At 57.4% G+C, this 20,231-nt stretch overlaps 1 protein-coding gene across 4 annotated transcripts; it reads right to left on the bottom strand.

Moving 5' to 3' along the window:
* Positions 1-1,204: 1,204 nt before the first annotated feature.
* On the bottom strand, positions 1,205-19,578 carry rps6kc1 (ribosomal protein S6 kinase B1). 4 transcript variants are annotated; one of them, XM_088403311.1, is made up of 17 exons: positions 19,379-19,578; positions 18,571-18,606; positions 18,241-18,361; positions 17,892-18,007; positions 17,737-17,830; positions 16,854-16,907; positions 16,539-16,775; positions 16,359-16,462; positions 16,186-16,284; positions 14,353-14,400; positions 13,239-13,383; positions 11,212-11,989; positions 10,775-11,103; positions 10,102-10,191; positions 5,316-5,398; positions 3,250-3,345; positions 1,205-2,722 (listed from the first exon to the last, which is right to left on the bottom strand). In XM_088403311.1, the coding sequence occupies exons 1-17, from the start codon at positions 19,478-19,480 to the stop codon at positions 2,621-2,623; spliced, it is 2,634 nt and encodes an 877-aa protein (XP_088259437.1). In that variant the 5' UTR covers positions 19,481-19,578; the 3' UTR covers positions 1,205-2,620. The 4 variants fall into 4 exon arrangements, with proteins under 4 accessions (XP_088259437.1, XP_088259435.1, XP_088259436.1 ...); XM_088403309.1 differs by having other exon boundaries at positions 1,205-1,348; positions 2,606-2,722; positions 10,775-11,989; XM_088403310.1 differs by lacking the exon at positions 19,379-19,578 and adding exons at positions 18,688-18,724; positions 19,005-19,317 and having other exon boundaries at positions 10,775-11,989.
* Between the last annotated feature and the right edge of the window lie 653 nt (positions 19,579-20,231).

Genomic DNA, 20,231 nt, shown 5'->3' on the forward strand with positions numbered 1-20,231 from the left:
GCCCGCGCGCAACGACGAGAGGCTAACGAGAAGGGCTTCTCGCGAGCGGCGCAAGGTAGGCGCGGCCGAGCGTGAGCGAAGCGTTGAGACAGCGCGGGGAAGGGCGCGCCGCCGGCTCCTCGCTAACGCCGCATTAGCCGGGCGCCCTTCCGCACGGATCACGGGGGCCCGGGGCCCGACGAAAAGAGACACCTCGGGTCTCGGGGGTCCTATTACCAGTGACGCGTCTTTTGGCCACCGGTTGCGACTCCCTTACCATCCGAGCCTCTCTCGTTCGGTGAGTCACGCGCCGGCGGAGCGGCGGGCCGGAAATAGGATGCGGCGGGGAAGGTGAGCCGGGACGAGGCTCGGCTCCGGGGGCTCGGCCCGGCCCGGGTTAATGCGAGGCGAAGTCCGCTTTACGGGACGTTGAGTCGCGCTCCGCCCTCCTGTCTCCTTCCATCCACCGTTTGGGAAAGGCGGCGGCGCTTTCAAAAAACGCCCGCCGGGGTTGACGGGGAGGAGAAAAGGGCTCCGAAAGGGAGCCGGGTCAACCGCTCGCTGCGGCCGTCCTCCGGACCGTCGAGCTAGCGCGCGCAACCAGGAGGCGTCGCGTCTCGACGGAAGCCGGGGAAGATGCCCCGGGTTCCCCCGCCGCGGCCCTTCGGCTCGGCGCCGGCCGGGTCCCGCCGGGCTCTGCGAGCTAAAGTCAAAGCGTCAAAGACAAAAAGCAAAGTCGGCCACCGGCGCCGCGCGAGGGAGGCCGTTCGGCTGCCGCAAAAGCGCGTGCCGTCCGGGAAGTCGGAGGACCGGGGGGAGGGGGGGTCAAATGGGCCCACGGGCTCCAGGGAGCGACGCTCGCCACCGAAAGCGTTGCGTGATGGGAGCGTCCTCTCCGTCTCAAATCCGGGCCGGTGCCCCTTGTGCAAAAAGGCCAGCAAACGCCGAGCCCGGCGCGCGGCGGCCGCTGCTTAGTCCCCGCGCTTTCCACAGGGTGGAAACGACGCGGGGCATTTGACATTTGACCCTAACCCACACCGGAGGGAGAAAGGCGCCGAGCCCGTTCGCCAAAACCGACAAATCAAAGGTATTTTCCGCTCCAGTCAACGAATCTTTTCTTCCGTGGGGCGCGGCGCATAGAGCAGAAGCTACGGCGGCGGCGGCGGCCGGGCTCGCGTAATGCGTCCGCTAGCTGGAGCTGCGCTAAAGACGATGGCGACAAAAGGCGGGTGGGTCAGTCGAACTTTATTCACAGACAGTGGGAAATGAGGGGCCTCTTTTTGAATACAGGAGAAGCGTGGCAATATAAGGCGCAAGGAGTAGAAGCTACAGTAGGGCTTGCGCTTTGCATCCACTAGATGGAGCCGCGCTGAGGGACAGAACAGAAGGGACAACACAACAATCAGTCAAACGCCATTCAAAGGCAGCCGGAAACGAAGAATAGGATTGACGGTTTGCGGCAAGGGGGACGGGGAGTCCAAAAATACCTCAGTTACACGTAGACTCTTTAGGTCGACGGCGAGACCCATCCGGACTTTCAAAGAATAGTTATCGTCCCGTTAAAATTAAATGGTCTTTTTCGTGCACCCAAAAACCTTAAGATAGATTGCGTTTATTTTAGAAAACGGCGACTCTTTGATAAAAACTCATTTTATCCCTTGATACGTTCTTCAAAATTGGAGCATTGAAAGCATATCGACATTTCAAACTGTTAATTGTACAAATACATTCGCATTCAATTGTACAAATTGGGTTGGACCAATCAAGGGAATCAAAGAAATGTGCAACTCACATGGTTGGAAGCAAATGGCGACCCAAAAGCTTAAAATAGATCGTTTTGTGGAAGTAAAAAGACTTTGGGGATTTTGGTGCCGAAATGCTGCTTTCTTTGACAAAAAATGGGGCTTCGGCTTGGGAATGGGAACGGGAGCGTTTATGGCATACGGACATGTCGGCGTTTCATTGGAAAAAACGCAAAGGAAAAATGGAATCCTTTACATGGCCACTAAGTTAGGAGATTTTTTTTTTTTGTCACGTCAGAAGGCTTATTTGAAAGCGCGCGTCTTTTTTTGGTTCGTTTTGAAACGCTCGCACCGGGACGCGCGGTAGGCGCCGGCGTTTTGACGAGCGGGCGGCGAGCGACGTGAAGACGGCACGCTCGCGTAGCCCGGACCCGCACGTCCCGCCCGGCGAGATTGACAGGCTCGCGCTCGTCGCCGGGGTCGACCCCCGCGCCCCGGGCGCTCGCGCTAACGAGCGGCGGGAAGAAGAGGCGGCCGGCGCCGCTAACGACGTCGGCGGGGTCGCCTCGGGTCGGCTTCCGCCGGGCCGCCCGTCGCGCCCGCGTCATTAAGGAGTCCGCAATTGTTCTTTTGGCCCGAGCGCCAAAAAGCTTGGTCTTCTACGGCAAACCGTCGGCCCCGTGTTGCAAATGGCCTCTATTTGCAGCTCGCCGGCTAGCGCCTTCCCTTCGGACCGCCGATTTCCGACCGGGCTCGACGCGGCCCGGCGAACCGGCGAGGTCGGCGTCGGGCGTATCGCGAGCGGCGTGAAAAGGACGCGGAGGAGTCCCGGGATCCGCCGCGGCGCGCCCCGCTTTCCCGCCCGGGCGCTCGCTGGCGTCTACCTGCGCTTCCGGCGTCTACGCGCTCCAGTCGGCGTCGGCGAAGAAGGGGTGCGATTTGATGTCTTCGGCGCCGGCCGCTCCGGCCCCCAGCCTCTCGCCGGCGTTGAACTGCAGCAGCTGCCGCCGTGGCGTTAAAAACAAAGGAAAAACCGTTGATGAGCCATTCCTAATTGGGGCGAAATCAATGAGAAACGCGGGCGGGCGCCCCCCGCCCTTAAGAACGGTCCCTTTCGCCAAATGCGGCCTTGGGTTTTAGTCCCGCTTTCTGTCGTGGCTTCTCATGGAAAAAAAGCGGGGCGCTTCAGGGGTACCTTCCGAAACGGGAACGGGGTATGGGCCGACCCGAATTTGAGGGCGTAAGAGCAAGGGTGCGGGCCAACCGACTGGAACGTGAGGACCGAGACTTCCAAAGTTGAATGGGTCGGGCGCCCGCCCACCTTTTTTTCATCCGCAACGCTGCGTAGCGATCCCGGAGCGCCTTTTCCGCCTCGCTCTGCCCGCCGCGCCCCATCGCAAACGATCCCGACGGTTTGAAGGGGGGGGGGGCTATATGCGCGCGGGTCTCGGGAAGGCCGGGCTCAGGGCGGGAAAGGCCTGCCCCCGACGCGGCCCCCGACGCGGCCCCCGCCGTGTTTACGCGCTACCTGTTCCAGCAGCGATCTGGCTTCCTCCGACACCGACTCGGGGACGTTGAGCGCCGTGTGCCGCCCGATTCCCGCCGGATGGCACCGGAGCAGCGACTGCGGGGGGGAGATAACATCAGCGCAAACAGACGAGGGGAAAAAAAAAAAAAAAAAGCACCTGAAACAACAAGCGCCGACGCTCCACTTGGAACGGCGCGCGACCCCATGGAAAACGCGGCGGAGAAAAACGCGGCGGAGAAAAACACGGCGTTTTGATGGTTCCAATTATGAAAAAGTTGACTGGAAGGGTTGAGCGGAAGGGATTTAAAAAAAAAAGCAGATGAGTGCACTCGGGCCAAAATCCAAATGTGAAAAGTAAGTACGTGAGCGCAAGACCCCCAAGCGCCTTCCAAAAGCCTCGCGCCTCAAATAATGGACAATAAGGGCCCGCGATCATCATCCGACGCGGGCCGAAAAAAACACGCGCAAAACGACGGCGATGCCCCCCCCCCCCCCCCGCCTTGCTAGGTGCTGCGGGACTTGCGTCGGTGGCCGGCGCCCCGGGCCAGATCTTATCCCGCGAGGATCAAGAGGCGCCATTTGCGCCGCTCGCTCGCTCGCTCGCTCGCTCGCGCCAGGACGCTGGCCAGACCTAATCATCAAAGGAGACATCTGTGTGACCGACTGGTGTTTTTTCCCCAGGTGAGCGCCCTCAAACGCAATAAGAGCAAGCTAACCCCCCCCCCCCCCGATCGGTGTTTGGGACGTCGACGGCCGCCCTTGATGGCCGATAAGAAAAGATGCCCCCTGGCAAACAGTTACGCTCCATTTACATTTAACAGACAATGAAAAATTCAAGGGCCCTTTTGCACGCCGCTCTGTCCGTGCGCGCGCGCCAGCCAGCACGCGAGACGCAAGCTAGCTCGCTCGCGCACGCGAGACGCGAGCTAGCTCGCTCGCGCACGCGAGACGCAAGCTAGCTCGCTCGCGCACGCGAGACGCAAGCTGACGTCGAAAAGAAAGGCGCGATTTCTCGCCTCCTTTCAAGAATACGTCAATCCAAGAAGATTCCAAACAAACAAGACGGCCGCATTTGTCACTACGGTAGCTACGTGGCGGTGGTTTCTTGCGCTCCATCTACTCCGTCGTTTGTTGAGAATGTGAGTATGGCTAAATGTTCCCACTCGTCTTTTGATCGCCCGCTACCGCCTACTTTACCATTTGCTTTATTGTGTGGCGTGGAAGTCGGCACTTTGGTTGCGGGCCATCCGTTTGACTGGCACGCTAAAGCTTTTTTCTTGCTTTTTGGAGAAGCCCCTTCTCAACGTTGGGGGGGGGGGGGGGTGCAAATGACCCCAAGGAACAGGCTTGAAAGTTAACGTTTGATTTTTTACTTGTGCTAATGTTCAAAAAGATTTAGGTAGAGGTCATTTTTTTTAATGGATAATTATCTATTCAAAGGTTCTGTGGCAAGTAGAGGGGGAGCGGAAATTGTTTTCCCTTTGCAAAAAAATACATTGAGAAGCTCCGGCTTAGCTCATTACGTACACATCCCATAAAAAAGTCATTTGTGCACGTTACTTGGGAATTTTGGACTTGAAAGATTGAAAAAAGATTGCAGATGCTCCGACATAGCAACCGAGCTTGCCCCCCCCCCCCCCCCCCCCCGACTGGCAGCGAGTCAAATTTCAAATCGCACTTTGTCTTTGTTACTATCGAAAAAAATCAAAAGGGTTTCAGTCATCGCAAGTGTTGAAAAGACGGAGTGCGGCCCCCCCTTCGGAGAGGCGCCCCGGGCGTCACCTTCAACGGCGACGTAAGGTTGGCGCCGGCGCCGCTCCAGGAGCCGGCAAAGGGGCCCGGCGAGGCCCGACCCCCCGGCCCGGCAGATGGAGCTCAAGCTGGGCGAGGATGTGGCGCCGACACCTCTGGCGCTCCCGCGCCGCCGCCGGAGGCGCCGGCCAAGACGCGCCCGGCGCAAGCTGGCGAGGCCAGAAAGCGCCCACGCCAATCAACGAGCCACAATACCTGAGCCGCCGGGGAGGGGAGCAACAAAAAAAAAGGAAAAGAAGCGCTTTTGGACTCACCGTGCCCGTGAGCAGCTCAAAGAGGATGGCGCCCAAACTCCACCAATCGCACGCCGCCGTCTCCTCGCCGATGCCTCCCACCTCTGAAAAGGAAGGGAAAAAAATAAATAGCAATACCCCGCTTTCAAAGAAGAAAGGAAATGGGCCGAGCGCTCGGCGGCGCCACTTGAGGTTCAAAACACTCGCTCGGTGGCAGTGTCGCGGGCGGGCGGGCGGACATCTTGAAACGCTGGCCAATTTAGCCCACTGACACGCCTGCGCTCGCACGCACGCACGCACGCACGCAGAGCCCGTCCCATAAAAGCGTCATTTGCATAATAAAAAAGCAGTTAAATTGAGGAAAGCGTCTGTGGCCCAACTTCACGCCATCTGCATGACCCGACCTTCCCGCAGCAAACGCACTCTCAGACAAAACGGCCGCATTAAGAAACGCCCGAGGACAAATAGCGCGACCGACCTTTGTTCTCTTTCTCTTGGTCAAATTGCTCAAATTGTCTTCAACGAGCACGTTTGCTTCTTTTTCCTTTCCTTTTTTGTTTTTTTAAACACAAAGACTTCCAAAACCTCTGAAGGCGGACATTTAACGGACAAAAAAGGAAGCTGAGGACGCGCAGGAAGCTTCCATTTGAGGGAAACAGATAAACGGCAAGTTACGAAAAGAAAACGGGAAAAAGGGAAGACGAAAAAATGATACGATGAAAAAAAGGAGCTTCTCGCGCTTTCCTTCAATTAGAATCCCTTTCAATTTTCATTGTCGCATTTGTTTCTTTTGATTCATCCATTCACTAAACAAAAACAATAGCGGGGCCCATTAAGAGGGCTTTTTTTTTTTTTAGAACAGCACTGACACCGGCACAGCCGTTAACTCGTTAACTGCCGGCATTCTCCAATTTGAACGTCGCCTTCCGCGACGTGAAAAGCGGCGAGTTGAGCACAGGATAGAGCGGCCGCCTTTTTCATCATCAGTATTGCCCCATTTTCCTCCGGTTTGCGCTCTCGTTTTTCTCTCTCTCGCTGCCTCCTTTCTATCTTCTTCGCTGACCGCAAATGACAAGCGACGCGCCCGAGCGGAGGACCCCGACCGCATTTCCCGCCGCGAGTTCGTATTGTTCGAGCCCGAAGGCCATTTTTCCTTTTTGCGAAGGCTTTTAAAGATTCTCTCGGATTCGTTTGGGTCGCTCCAGCGCCGAGATTCCCCTCCCAAATACCGGTAAACGGGTTAGAAACCGAGGTCTTTGGGAAGGGGGAAAGCCCGGCCGGGAGACGGGTGACGAGCCTGCAACGGCCGGTGCCCGGAGTCCTACTTGATATGCTGGAGATCTAATGACTTCTCGGCGCAAGGACCCGCAAAGCGGCAAGGAACGGAACGGAAAGTATTTGGGACGCCCGCGTGCGTGAAAGCCAGCGGAGGGCTCCCGTGACGGCCCCCGTGGATGACCGCCTCGACGGGCGTCTTGGTCCGCCGTGAAAATCTCAAGCGTCGACCGGTCCGGCGGCGACCGAGGGCTGAGCGGAAGGTGTCAAAGTCCGGTCCTCCCGCCCGCCCTCAAAGCACCGGCAACACGAGCTTCCCGACGAGCGAGTCGTTCGAACGAGGACATCCGGCCGAAAGGCGCACTCGTACCCCGGCGGGCCGACGGGCAAAGTCCCTCCCGCTTGAGACGCGCGCGGAAAAAGGCTTTGTGTTCGCGAGCGAAGGGGACCAAATGTGTCTTTTTATGACTTCCCAAAGGCCAGCCTTTGACTTTGCTGGGAAGAGAGGGAAAGCGCTAGCGGGAGGAGAGGAGAGGAGAGGAGAGGAGAGGAGAGGAGAGGAGAGGAGAGGAGAGGAGAGGAGAAGCGCGGCGGCGGAGGCGGAGGCCGGGTTCGGCGGCAGATGGCTTCCCGCGGCCCGGGGGGGGGGTGACCCCGCGCCCGCCGCCCGGAGATCGGGCTCCTCGGCCCGCGAGAGGCAAAGACCCCCGGCCTCCGGGCGGGCGCGGCTCTCTTGCAGCCAAGGTTAGCGCGGCCCCTCGCGAGTCTTGGGGGCTCCCCGGGACCGCCGTTTTGACAGCCGAGGAGAGGGGATCGTCATTGAAGCGACTAGTGATACCTGCGCCGCTCCCGGCCGGAGGCGCGCGCACGCGCAGGCGCGCGCGCGCACACACAGGCGCTCGGCCGCGTCTCAGAGCAAGGTCGATGTCATCACAATGGATTAATGCGGAAGGAGCTGCGGGGAGAGTACAGTGAAGCTGGCTGGGCTCGGCGCTCTGTCAGTAGCACGCGCGGACAAGGGGAGGGCGAGGACGGGAATTAAGCGCGCGCCCCGGGCCGCGCGCCCCGGGCCGCGTTCCGCGCGCGCTCCAGACGGGCCCCGCGTTTTTGGCTCCGGCCGACTTATGCCGACATTTCAATCGGGGCGTTTGTAAGATTGCGCCGCACGTCGAAAGATGAAATCTCAGCGTTTGGTTTCTCGCAAAATCTCGCCGATCCGAGGTTTTTTGGGCGGCCGGCGCCCTTTCTGAGCGGGAGGCCAAAGGTCCGGTGCGCTGAAGCCGCGCCTTTTGCCGGACGCGGATTCCCAGATCCCACCGGGTTAAATCGCCGCGGCGAGCTCGGTAGAACATCGGCCGCGGCGACGGCGTCAACGTTCGGCGAGGGAGAAATTGACACCGCGACGTATTTTGGGCAAAAACTCCAATTGAAGTCGGAGACGCCGACGAGAGGATTGCGTTGCAAAATCAAAATACCTGCGCGCGACCAAACCCAGAGGACAAACGCGTGTGACCCACGACAACTGTCCTTGCTTCCGCCTCCATAGAAAAATGAAAAAAAAAAAAAAAAAAACAACTTTGGGGATTAAACTTGCATCTGCTTGTCAAACACGCCGCTCGTTTTTGTTTAATTTGGCTTTGTTTTCCTAATTATTCCAAATCAAAACATTTGCCATCTGCTCTTGATTAGCGATGACAAAATGGTGAGAACGTAAATAAGCGCAAGTGAAGAAGAAACACGCCAATAGACTGCCGCGGGATTTTTCCCAGTCCACTCCCTGTTTTGGAGCGTGTCTTTTAAAAACATGTTTCTCTCCTTTCTCTCTCTCTCGCACACACACACACACACACACACACACGCACACAAAGAGAGCGAGAGAGAGAGCAGACCCCCTGCTAGCTCTCTGGCAAACACTCATAAATCTGTCATCAGGAATGAAGCCATAGAGCTGACCCTGTCTGGATAAACAGCAATACATAACAAGGGCGAGATAGCGCACGCGCACACGCGCACTTTGCTTCGCTGTTTGGAACGACAAGCACATACATTAAATGCGCGACTGCGTTACGCGCAGCTTTACGTTAGACAGAAGAAAAAAAAAAAAAAGATGGGCGGATGCCCAAAAAGCAAAAAAACTATGGGCAGATGCGGACGCTAAAAAGGTGTCGGGCGCCCCCCAACGACAGAACCCGATTGAGTCATTTTGGATGAATACTGCACGTCTTCAAGCGATATTGGGGGGATGATCCACTACATGTTTTTAAATGAAATATCTTTGGCTGGCAGAAGAGCTCCTAAGCCACAAATCCAAGCCGTTTTTATTGTATTAAAAGGAGGGATTTATTCAGATGATTATTTGGGGGTTGTTTCATCAATTCTCCTCCCCGAAGACGTCGCGTGCGCCGCGCTCGTCCCCGTTGTTTTGAACTACTCGATGAACTGGTCCGCAGCCATTTGTATTTTTTTAACAAACAAAAAATGACAAGCAGAAGCTGCGTGGTCTAAAAAAAAACGAGCTTTTTGTGAATTGAGGGGATTATTGTCTAAAAAAATGTATATGTGTGTCTGTATGTATGGGTTTTCCATTGACAGTATTTGCCCCGATTCGGATCAATCGAAACACGTTTGACGTTGTTTCAAATACCTGCTGTTACTTTAACCGAAGGGTTTTGAAATAAAAACAATTCCGCTTATATACGAAGTGGTTTCTGTCGATGAAAAGCGGTCGCTCATTTCAAAGGGGCTTGTGAGGAAAAACGCATTTGAACGCGCTCCCAAAAGCCGGCGCGCGTGAGAAATGACACGTCCGCGACCGATCAAGACGATGAAAAAGTGTGGGAGAAAAGGTGCCGGATTTGCGCTCGCTCGGGCGGCGGACGGGATACGATTTGGCTTTCGTGAAGAGGGTTCGGGTTGGGGTCGCGGAGGAAGGAAGAACGGGCGCTCCGCTTTGCGCGGCTTTGAAGCGGCGCGCCAGAGGGGCCGGAACGTGCCGGCCGGGGGCGACCACAGGGGAGGCCCGCGCGGGCTGGCCACGCGATCGCCGGGCGCTCTGGCAGCGCCACTTAGCGGAGCGCCGCACGCTTACAAGCGAACAGGGGAACCGTTTCCCGGACGACTCGCCGTTTGCGCTGGCCCAAACGCCAGCCTTGCAGAAAGCGGAAGGCTTTGAGGCCTGCCTGCCTGCCAGCAATCGGCTTCAACAGACATTTCCCCGTGACAGGGTAGTCTCAAACTGAAGAAAAAAGAAAAGCGTAATAAGGGCGATAGGGCAATCCTCATTTAAACGGAAAAGCTTTTTGACCAGCCCGAGCGTCTGAATATCACGTCGACAAATAATGATAGATAGCGAATCCGCACGGCGCATGACAGGAGCGCCACTACTACCTGATAACAAACGTTGCCAGAACTCTAATTGCGCTTTACATGACCGCCGGCCCGGGAAAGACGGACCCTTGACGTCTACGGCCGAGCCGGCCCAAGCGTGTTTAATGGTGTCAAATCAGAAGAGGAGGGGCCGAGGCGGCCTGACCTGGTGCGCAGTACATGCCGGCGCCGGCCTCCTTGTCGCAGGACTCCTCCACGTCGCTCCGGCTGCAGAAGTAGGTGAGCAGAACGTGGCCTGAAAGCACAAGTAGCTTTGAGCCGCCGCCGCCGCCGCCGCCGCCGCCGCCGCCTCCTCCTTTACGCTTCCCCGACGGGCCGGGCGTTTGGAGCGAGCCGCCTCGGCGATTACTCCTGTTTAGCGGCTACCCGTTAACGCCATCATTAGAACTAATGGTGTCATTAGGTAGCCGCGGCCATTAGCCGGCGCTAGCCAGAATGATGCGCCGCACTACTTTGCGGATGGGCCCTTTCCAACAATAATTACCGCGGGGGAGACTAAAACAGCCACTCAGCTAATTAGACGCTTGTTGATAACGAGGCGGAGAGAGATGATTGCGGAAGAAAATGGGGAGGAATTTGGGACCTAGTAAAAGGCGCTCTCTTGTCTTTATTTGGCTCGCGAGACGGCCGGCCGCGCTAGCGAGACGTTAGCAAGAGGACTGCTTGCCGAGTGACGGCGGATACGCTCGCCCTCTCTTAGCTTAAGCCTGCCATCTCTAACTCTCTCCCTCCCTTGAGCGAATAGCCATCTTGGCACCCGCTGACAGAACACTTGTCGTGGTGCGTTTTGGCAATCGCGACGAGGACAAAGATCTCACCTCGCCGATCCAGTAGGACGTTGTTGGGGTTGAGGTCCCGACAGATGACGCCCTCTCGGTGCAGACAATCCAGCGCCGTCACCAGCTGGGCGGCCCAGCGCCGGACGGAGGCCTCGGGAATCCCGGCCCGGGACGCGGCCGGCGACGGCCGGTCGGGCTCGGGGAACGGGCCCGATAGGTCCGGCCGCGGGCCCGGGGCCCCCCGCCGCGGATTCTCGCCCGCCCGAGCCGGAAGCGGGGCCGCGGCTCCTTCATCCGGGGACGACCGGCTCTGTTGGCGCGAGGGCTCCGGCGGCGTTTTTTCTCCGCCCCGCGGCCCGAAGGTCAAGCTGTAGTCATCCCAGAGGGAGGTCAGGACGGACCAAGGCGTGGGGGGCCGCCGCTCCGGCTCTCCGTCCGGCCGGCCGGCGAGCCGTAAAACGTCCGGCTTGACGGACCTCCGAGGGGAGGCGGCCACCTCGCGGGCCCTTTCCGATTCCTCTTGCCGCGGGTCGGCGACCCCGCCGGTTACGGGCAGATTGACCAAGAGGTCCGGCGGACGGCCCTCGTCTTCCGCCGCCGCCTCCTGAAAGGAAATGACCCGCGCGGACTCGTCCGAGTCTTTTTGCCGTCCGTCGCGGCGAGCCGGGAGGTCGTCCGCGGCGGGGGCGGGCGGCGGCCGCCGATCCGGGCGGGTCGCCTCGCCGCCGCCGTCTTCGCTGTCGATGCGGAAAAACCGGCCATCGAGGGGCGGCGAGGGGCGCGCCGCGTGGCCGGGGTCCCGCCCCCGGCCGTCGGGCGCGGCGCGGCCGAGAAAGCCGGCCGGCGACGGCGGGGCGGCCCCGGGGGGCGCCTCAAAGCAAGCGTCCCGCCGGCTCCCGCCGTCGTCCCGGTCCCCCAGCGCGCCCGGCTCCACTTTCTCCCGCTCGTACTCGTTGCAGAGGCTCAGATAACTGTTGGTGCACTCCTCCTCGGAGGTGGCGCCCGAGTCCGTCTGGGCCGCCGCTCCCGCGCAAAGCCTGGCCACGGCTCCGCTTTTGCCGGGAGAGGCGGGCGGCTCGGAGAGCTCCTCGCTCTGGCGCGCGGCATCCGATGCGGCGGCCCGACCGGCCCCGTCCGCGCATGGCGGCGAGCGCGCGCCCGCCGTATGGCTCTTCTGGATGAAGGGAATGTCCAAGCTCTCGTCCGGATTGGACGTCCTCAGGTACTTCCCGATGTGGGACCACAGCTTTCCGCCTGCGCGCCAAGGAGGAGGTGCAAGGTGTCAGCCAATAAATCGTACTCGTCGATGCTCTGACCGCTCTGCATAGCATTGGGGGGGGCAACCAAAAAATACTTGCACTGTCTCAAACAATTTTGGAAACGCCCCTTATTCAGACGGAAGGCTTCTGTCATGTAAAAAAATGAACCCAAGATAGACGATTTCCAAACATAAATGGTTTTAGACCGCTTCCTGCCACTCCCCCTCGCACTCCACCGTTAAACATTAAACAAAAGATTGAAACGGGCGCATAGCTTTGCCATTCGGTCGGCTAGCCTAAAGCTAAAGCCAAATGGCAACAGCGACGCTGGATGCGAAAACACTACAGACAAAATAACGACACTCGGTCCTGGCGTCCATAAGCAGCAGCCCCACCCGGGAAAAGCGCGAGAAGGTGGATGGATGGATGAACCTTCAATGAATGGCCAGAAAGAAAGATGCTTGGTCAAAAACAAATGCCGCTCGACTACATGAAAAGACTCGATGCCGAGACCGAGGAAGCGATTTTTTTTTTTTCATCAAATTGCACCCAAAGCCTTCAAATATATTGTTTTGCTGATTTAAAATCTGTGGCGGCATTTATTTTACAATGGCAATTTCTTTTCTTTTTTTGCGCATTGGCCCTTTCCTTCAAAAACTTTTCAAACGGGGCGTTTTCAAAAATGTTAATTGTAGAAAACCCGTCCGTAACGGACACAAACGCGGAGGTAAAAACGGACCGATTTCCATCAAGACGAAGCCCCCAAAAACGAAAACCGGCGGTAAAAGGCGCACCGGATTAGAAGACGCAGCGGCCAGCGTAGAGAAAGGCCAAGGCTTTTGAAACACGCTCAACTTTGTCCCCCGGGAAGATGAGCGAATCATCTCATCGTTGCTCTGATGAGCGTCGCCATCAGTCTTTTAGCCCCCCCTGCTGGCCGAGGCTCGCCCTTTCGTTTGCCGTCTTTTTCCGTCGCCCCACCCACCGCTCGCAGCGTTTGGTCCGAGCGACCTCCTCAAATCAATCGATCACGAGATAGACGAGTAGAAGAAAAGGCGAGGCCGGACTTCATCGGGACGGGGCGGGGCGGGACGGGAGCGTTCGGCATGTAAGGGGGCCCGGGTGTCGGCACGGCTAATGAAGCGCGGCGCCACCTGCTATCAGAATAACGGCCCGTGACGCGCCGCCATCTCCGTCCAACATCTGCGCGGGACAAGGGCACGGGCGCAAAGTCGCCGGCTTACCCTCGGCGTGCTGCAGCAAGAGGAAGACGCTGTCCTCCGTCTCGATCAGCTTCTTCAGCCGCACCATGTGCGGCACCGCGCGCGGCGCCGAGCGAGCCGCCGCGCTCTTGTTGGCTCGCCCGCATTCGCCGCTCTTCCTCAAAGCCTGGCGGACGGGGAAAGACGCCGTAAGAGAGCCATCCGTTCCCCCCGGCTTCCCATTTTTCAAGGGACCCGTTTCCCACTTTTCAAGGGACCCCCGTTTCCCATTTTTCAAGGGACCCCGTTTCCCATTTTTCAAGGGACCCCGTTTCCCATTTTTCAAGGGACCCCGTTTCCCATTTTTCAAGGGTCCAGACACTTAAGTGTCCGTTTATTACTCAAGTGTCTGGGAATTCATGTCCCCAATGTACTTAAGAATCTGGGTTTAACGTCCGGACTCTTCCAAAAGGGTGACGACATCCCTGAAAGCAGTCCATTCACTTTGAAATGGGTCAAAACGTCTTTCGCGCTTACGAGCGCTTGTTAACGAGGCCACTAAAGCGCCATTTGATTTTTCCGCGCCCTTTGCGAGCAAATGGCGGGGCCAACAAACATTGGCGCACCCAATCGCACCTGAGGACAATTTGGTACGACCCGTCGGCGCGGCGTGCCCGGAGAGCGGGCTCGGGGACAACGCGCAAACTCCAGGCGGGAAATGCTAGTCCAGCCGGGGCGCAAGCGGCCCCGTTCTTGGCCTTCCGTTTCCACGACGGCGCGGCGGAGGCGGACGGGAGCGCGGCAAAGGAGAAACGGGCCATTATCGGCTAACGGCAGCCGCGCCCGCCCCGAGTCAAAGTCACCCAAGCCGCGGAGCCGCGGAGCCGCCACCTGCGCGACTTTCACCCAGCCGCGCCAAGTTGACATTGGCGGCGAGATTTGTCTCTGTACGAGCGGGCGCGTGCGTCTATGTCAAGTCGCGTGTGGCGGCGTTGACATCTGGCACGCGTCTCACACCTGAGAGCGGAGGAGGTGACGGGGACGGGCCCATTAGAATCAATTACGGCGGTCGCGCCCCCCCCTCCCTCCCCGGCGTCTGCCACGCTTCACACTCGCAGTCAGGACGAGCGCCCGCACACAAGCGCGGGATACTTACTTTCACCACCAACATCTCCCGCGTTCTCTCCTCCGTGACCAAAAGAACCTGCCATGCAAGAGCGGGATTAATGGCTCGGCGCAGAATCATCGCGAACCCACGCTAGAAGGCGGATCGAAGCCGTCCGGGTCGGGCCGGGCCGGGCCGGGCCGGGGCGGGGCGGGGCGGGGCCCGCTGCCAATGTCACAGCCAGCAAACACTGATCGAGGCACGTTAGGGCAAAAATTATTAGCTGATTAGCTCACCAGATGGGCACAAACTAATGTGCTCCCACTCAATTATTGCGCGCGCACACACGGAACATTTATCATTTCAATCTTGTCACAAGTCGCTCCCTTTGATTGGAGATGGACTTTTTCATCCATGAAAGAAAACGGACACTTTTAAAGCTATTACACCAAAGCCATTAGCGGGAGTCGATTTTTCCCAAGGCGCGCACTTACAGGTCGCAACCCTAGGTGGGATTTTTGCATTTTTGAATGATTCCTTTTGTCTGTCGTCGGCGCACCTTTCGACCCTCGACCCAAGTCGAGCTTTCCGAAGTTTTTCATGTGGGAAATCGCAGCAAAAGCGAATAAAAAAAACACTGGCAGGCTGAAATGTATATACACACTCACACATTTATATATAACGTCTTATCCCTTCAAAATGCTGATATCAAATTTAGCCCATGTCAGGTTCATTTACTGCCATTCAAAATTGGGAATACGGTCAACCTTGGACAAACTGAAACCTAAACATTTTATCGCGCATCTCCCCCATTTTTGCGCAACTCGGCGGGGCGGGGGGTACGCCCAGTGCCCGATTGGCAATCCGTCACTCATAGGTTGTTCATACTGCATATCTCAAAAGCAGACATAAAAACCTCCGCAGCTTTCCAAGTAGAGATTTGGCATCCTCAAAATGTTTATCCTTATTAGATGGGGAGAAGGCGCGCACGGGCCATATTGTGTTTGCAGCGGCAGGTGTCGGCGCCCCGAGCCAGCCTTGCGTCGGCGGCTTCCCTGCGCGCGCACGCGGCGCCAGTACATTTCGCCTTTCCCTGATATCTTCATTTTGGGCGCTTTTTCTGTCCCGACACCATCACGGCCTCTGCGGGGAGACGGCCAGCATATGTGCGCCGGTCTCTCTCCCCGCCGGTCCGCGTGACCCTGGCCGGGACCAAACAGGTGCAGGCTAAATGGATATGAATGGAGATGTGCGTAAACAGAGCAGTGGCGCTAGCCAGGGCCCTAATATAATTAAGACACAAACATCAGGGAGAGGGGGGGGGCGCTCTCTCCATCTGTCTCTTCTGTCCCCATTAAAAAGTGAAAGGCGCAAGGATGAGACGAGGGGGGCGGGGGGGGGGGTTTGCCTTGCGTCGCGAAGCCGCTATGAAGCGTCACGCACATCTCCGAGCGCCTGGCGCCGTGTCAACATTGTCTTGCGGCTTTTGCGGGACGGGCGACGCGGATGGGGCCAAGTCATTTCGCGGCTGAGCGGCGAGCTTGCTTCTCCGGCGGGCGGAACCGGCAAACCAAACGGACCTCCGCGCCGGTCAAAAGCGACGCGGAACGCGGAAGCGCACGGCACGCCATCTCCCTCCCCTATATGATCAAGGCAATCTTCCGTGTTTTATTGGGGGCATTACGATGGCGAAGCGCAATTACAGATGTGGTTGCAAAGTGTCATAAATCACACAAGGACCGTACGGCGCGTTGCCTCTTTTTTTTTCTTCATTTAAAAATGCTTTGCCTCGGTTCAGAGGCTAGAGAAAAAAAAGAAAGAATTCACGGCGATTCTTGCGAGCGTTCGGTCCCCGGGCCTGCAAAGATGAGTGTTTTCACCGACCTTGTCGATGACGCCCACCACCCGGTAAGCCCGGAGATCGTCCGAGAGGCCGCTCCGGCTCCCCCCGCCGGCGGACGCGCAGCACTGCGACCCCGAGGCCTGCAACCGCAACGCTCAGTCAGCCGGGGAAGCGGCCGCATCCAAAGAAATAAAAGAAAGGAAATTTCCGTTACCGTTGGCGCGGGACCTCCGCAAAGGGCGGATATGCGCTCCGCTCGCAGCAGGTACTCGGCAGTCTTCTTCTTGACCGCCTCTCGCCGCGTGGGGCTGGCCTCGCCTGCGGGGACGCGCAAATTCGCTCGCGGGGAGGAAGCCGGGGTCCGGGACAAGCTCGCGCCCGTCCCGAGTCCCACCTTGAACACCTCGCAGCAGCAGGTCCACCCCGCCGCGGTAGAAGCGGAAGGCCGCCCGGTAGTCGCCGTCGTCCTCCTTCCGCCGGGCCGCGCCCATCAGCTCGCCGGCTTCGTCCAGGTAGTCGGCCTCGGCCCGCTCCGGCGGGGAAGGCGTCGGGGGGGCGCCGCCCGAGGCCATGCCATGGCGGTCCGTGTCCGCGGCCGGGGAGCTCAAGCGGCCTCCGCCGTCGGACGGGCCTGCGGGGGGCGCGGCCCGGGCTGAAGAGCCGCAACGGGCGCCGAATCCCACCCGCGACCGGGCCGGTTCCTACCTACCTCCATACTGGGACGGGACCGTCAAATCTTCCGCGCCGGCCGGGTCCCCTTCACCTAAAGGAGGAATCCGGATGCCGAGGTTAGCGCGGTCAGAATCCACGTGCCTTCTGAGCTTTGCCGTTTTACTTGGTGAGCCGGAGGCTAACGAGGATGGACCGGACGATTCATTATTAGCGCCCAACTGATTCTCTATCTTTTTTCGGGTAAACACGCCGCCCGCTGTGGGAGATAAAATCCATCTTGGACTTTGAGATGTTCACTTGCAAAACTACAAACCGATTCCTTTGCACAACATTGTATGCCTTCATTCCGTTCACTTTCATGCGCATATCACTCCAAATTTAGTAGCAAAGCTTAATAAATCAGACATGGCTGGCACAGGGCTGTTTCAAGAACTTTTTTTTTTGGAGCGGGGTAAGGAGTACTCGGCTGAAAAAATATTTCCACTGCTATATGTAAGCGACTTCCTTCTCAAAGTATGTAAAAAAAAAAAAGTGTTTTTGCGCAACAGGCAAAATATCAAAGTGCCCGACAGGAAATTCTCACTCGCTCGAGCAGTAAGTGCCCTATTCGGACTGGCCTCGAAAACATAAAAGCACTGCTCTGGCGCCACCTTGTGGCAACTCGGTGCCAGGGAAGCGTGTGCAAGTGAGGGGCTTCATTTGGACGCAGCAAGTGCCTTATTCCGACTGGCCTCGAAAACATAAAAACGCTGCTTTGGCACCACCTTGTGGCAACTCGGCGCCAAGGGAGAGCGTGCAGGCGAGGGGCTTCATTCAAGTCCCTCTCTTGCCAAGCCACGACATCGTTCAAGCCTTTTTGATGAGGTGGAAGATTTGGCGGAACACGAACGGCTCAACATTTCAACAATAACGGCACCTACCGTCGGAGGAGAGGTCCCAGAAAGCGTCGGGCGGAAACGGGGCCGAGGGCTCGGACGGTCCGATGAGCTCCGAGCCGTCGCGGACTTGGCCTCCCTGGACCGAGCGCGTCACGTTTGAGTTTGGGCCGGCGCCCTTCCCGGCGCAGGCGTCTCACCCGGAAGAAGTCGCGGACGTGCGGACTGCCGTACAGAGCCGGAATGTTGGCCGAGAACTGCAGCAGGTCCTCCAGCCGCTGCCTCCTCTCTTCGATCACCGAGTCGTCGAAGCGACCTGAACGGCGGGGGGGGCGTCAAAATTCGAGCCCCTTTGATGCACCCCCCCCCCCCCCCCCCCCCCCCCCCCAGTTTCGAGCTAGCCTGTCAAAAAGCATGCTACTGAAAAGTGGATTCAAATAGCGTTTTTTCTTTTGTTTGTGTTAAACGGGATAACCGTTGCAGGTATACTTTCCCAAAGTTGATAGGAAATGATCTCATTTGTTTTGTCAAACGAGGGCGGGTACTTACCAAAGACTCTGGCCTTGGCAAAGGGAGGAAAAAGTTCCGACTGGCCGCAAACGCTCTTGTGCAGCTGCCACAGGTTGTGGTGAAGTTTCCGAAAGTCGCTGTAGCGTTTCCACACCGTGATCTGGATATGTGGCGATGGCGTAGGTCGTGTGAGGGGGGCGGACAAAGAAAAGTCCAGATCCAACCGCGGACGCCAAACGCAGCACGCTCGCCGGTGCGCTCATTGACACCACGCCGAACGCATGCATTAGCGGCGCTTCCGGGCAAGAGTGCAAGTGCGCGCCTTGGAATGAGAGAAAAAGTCCAAACCGCGCATCGGAAACGTCTTACCTCTCGGACGTCCTCCGGGATCTTCCGAGAAACGATCTGTGGAAAAGTAGAAAAGGAGAGAAAGGAGTCAGCGTCCCGATCCGGTCGTTCAAATGACGAGCACAATGGGCGCCTTACATGACGGACGACGAGGGCGACGTCGCCAGGGCTCAAGCTTAAAAATACAAATGGATCTATTTCCGTCTGGTTGACAAGTCGTCGTTTCTCATTTACTCCGAATAAAGTGACAGATGCTACGTTTCGGCGCGGCGCGGCGCGGCGCGGATTTCCTATTTCGGGATTCCACTTGGGTAAATTAGCGACGACTTTTTCCTCCCGGTTCGGCGCTACGCAAATGTCGTATTTCTGCTCTACGTCACCCGTAGTTTCGGAACGGCTCGGTATTCCCGACGCACGTAGTAGGCATTTCGAAATCGAACAAATCCCGCACGTACCACGACAGGGATACAGTACGGAGAAGCATTCGGCGTCGTGGGACACAGCCCCGAGCGATCCGATCCCCCGTCCTCGATATTCTGGAAATTCTCCAGATTATTGGCGTTTCGTGGCGAATCGCTACCCTGCGCCGTTTCCGCCGGCCGGGCTGCGGGTCAGCCGCGTTTGCGGTCGTAACGGCAAACGCTTTGCCAGTTTCCCGAACTCCCGCGGGCGAAGAGACGACATTGGATAATTTGACGAGGAAAACAATCAGACGGACAGCCGAAAAACATCGACGGAAACCTGGAGCGCGTAGACGTTCGCCCCACGTTAGCTGGACTAGCTTAGCTCCAGCTAGCTGCGTAGCATCGTTGCCCGATTGATCACTCACCCGCGCGGTCACTTTGTACACCGTGTAGCCTTTCCGGTGCTTCGTCGGCTCCGTGACGGTATAAAAACGAGCGAAATCGCCGCTGTCCAGCTGCGGGATCATTCTGACGACAACATTTCCGAAAGATAGCAGCCGCCTCGCATCCGCCGAGTGGGAGCGAGCGCTCTCGAGGTTGGCGAAATCTTTGACGCTGTGACGTAGGCGCGAGAGCCCGGAGTGGGAAGTACGTACTGAAACCCCGGCTCCTCTCGCGCGATGTTGGACGGCTTTCTCACTTCCGCCCTGCCCGAATTTTCTCTCGCGCGACGTTCGACGGCTTTCTCACTTCCGCTCTGCCCAAATTTTCTCTCGCGCGATGTTCGACGGCTTTCTCACTTCCGCCCTGCCCCAATGTTTTTTTGTTTTTTTTTTAATTAATCAACATAACAGTATATAATTGAGTATAATACAGAAACAGTAACAACAAGAACAATAACGCCGGGGGAAAACAACCAAAAACTCAAAGAGAAACTGCACTACTCTATAACACAAATATGTTAAAAAGAGTACACACGACAGATTTTAATTGCTTTTAAATTGTTCGTTGATTAGGACAGAGAGTTTGGGTTTTTGAGAGGCATATTTGCATTTGTGGGTATGCCATTTAGCAAAGAGTATAATGACATTTATAAGGTAACATTGATTATTATTCTTAATGGTCGAGCGATCGATGAAGCCAAACAACACGTTCTCAAAACAGAGGGAAAAGTCAGGGCTAACATGTGCAGAAACAAGTGCACAGATATCCGCCCTGTCCATCCGTCTTTCCTCTCCAAAAATACGACTAATCGCCATGGCACAGTGTAACTACGAA

This window comes from Hippichthys cyanospilos, chromosome 20 (assembly GCF_059441005.1).
Source record: "Hippichthys cyanospilos isolate Australia breed blue-spotted pipefish chromosome 20, RoL_Hcya_1.0, whole genome shotgun sequence".
NCBI lineage: Eukaryota > Metazoa > Chordata > Actinopteri > Syngnathiformes > Syngnathidae > Hippichthys > Hippichthys cyanospilos.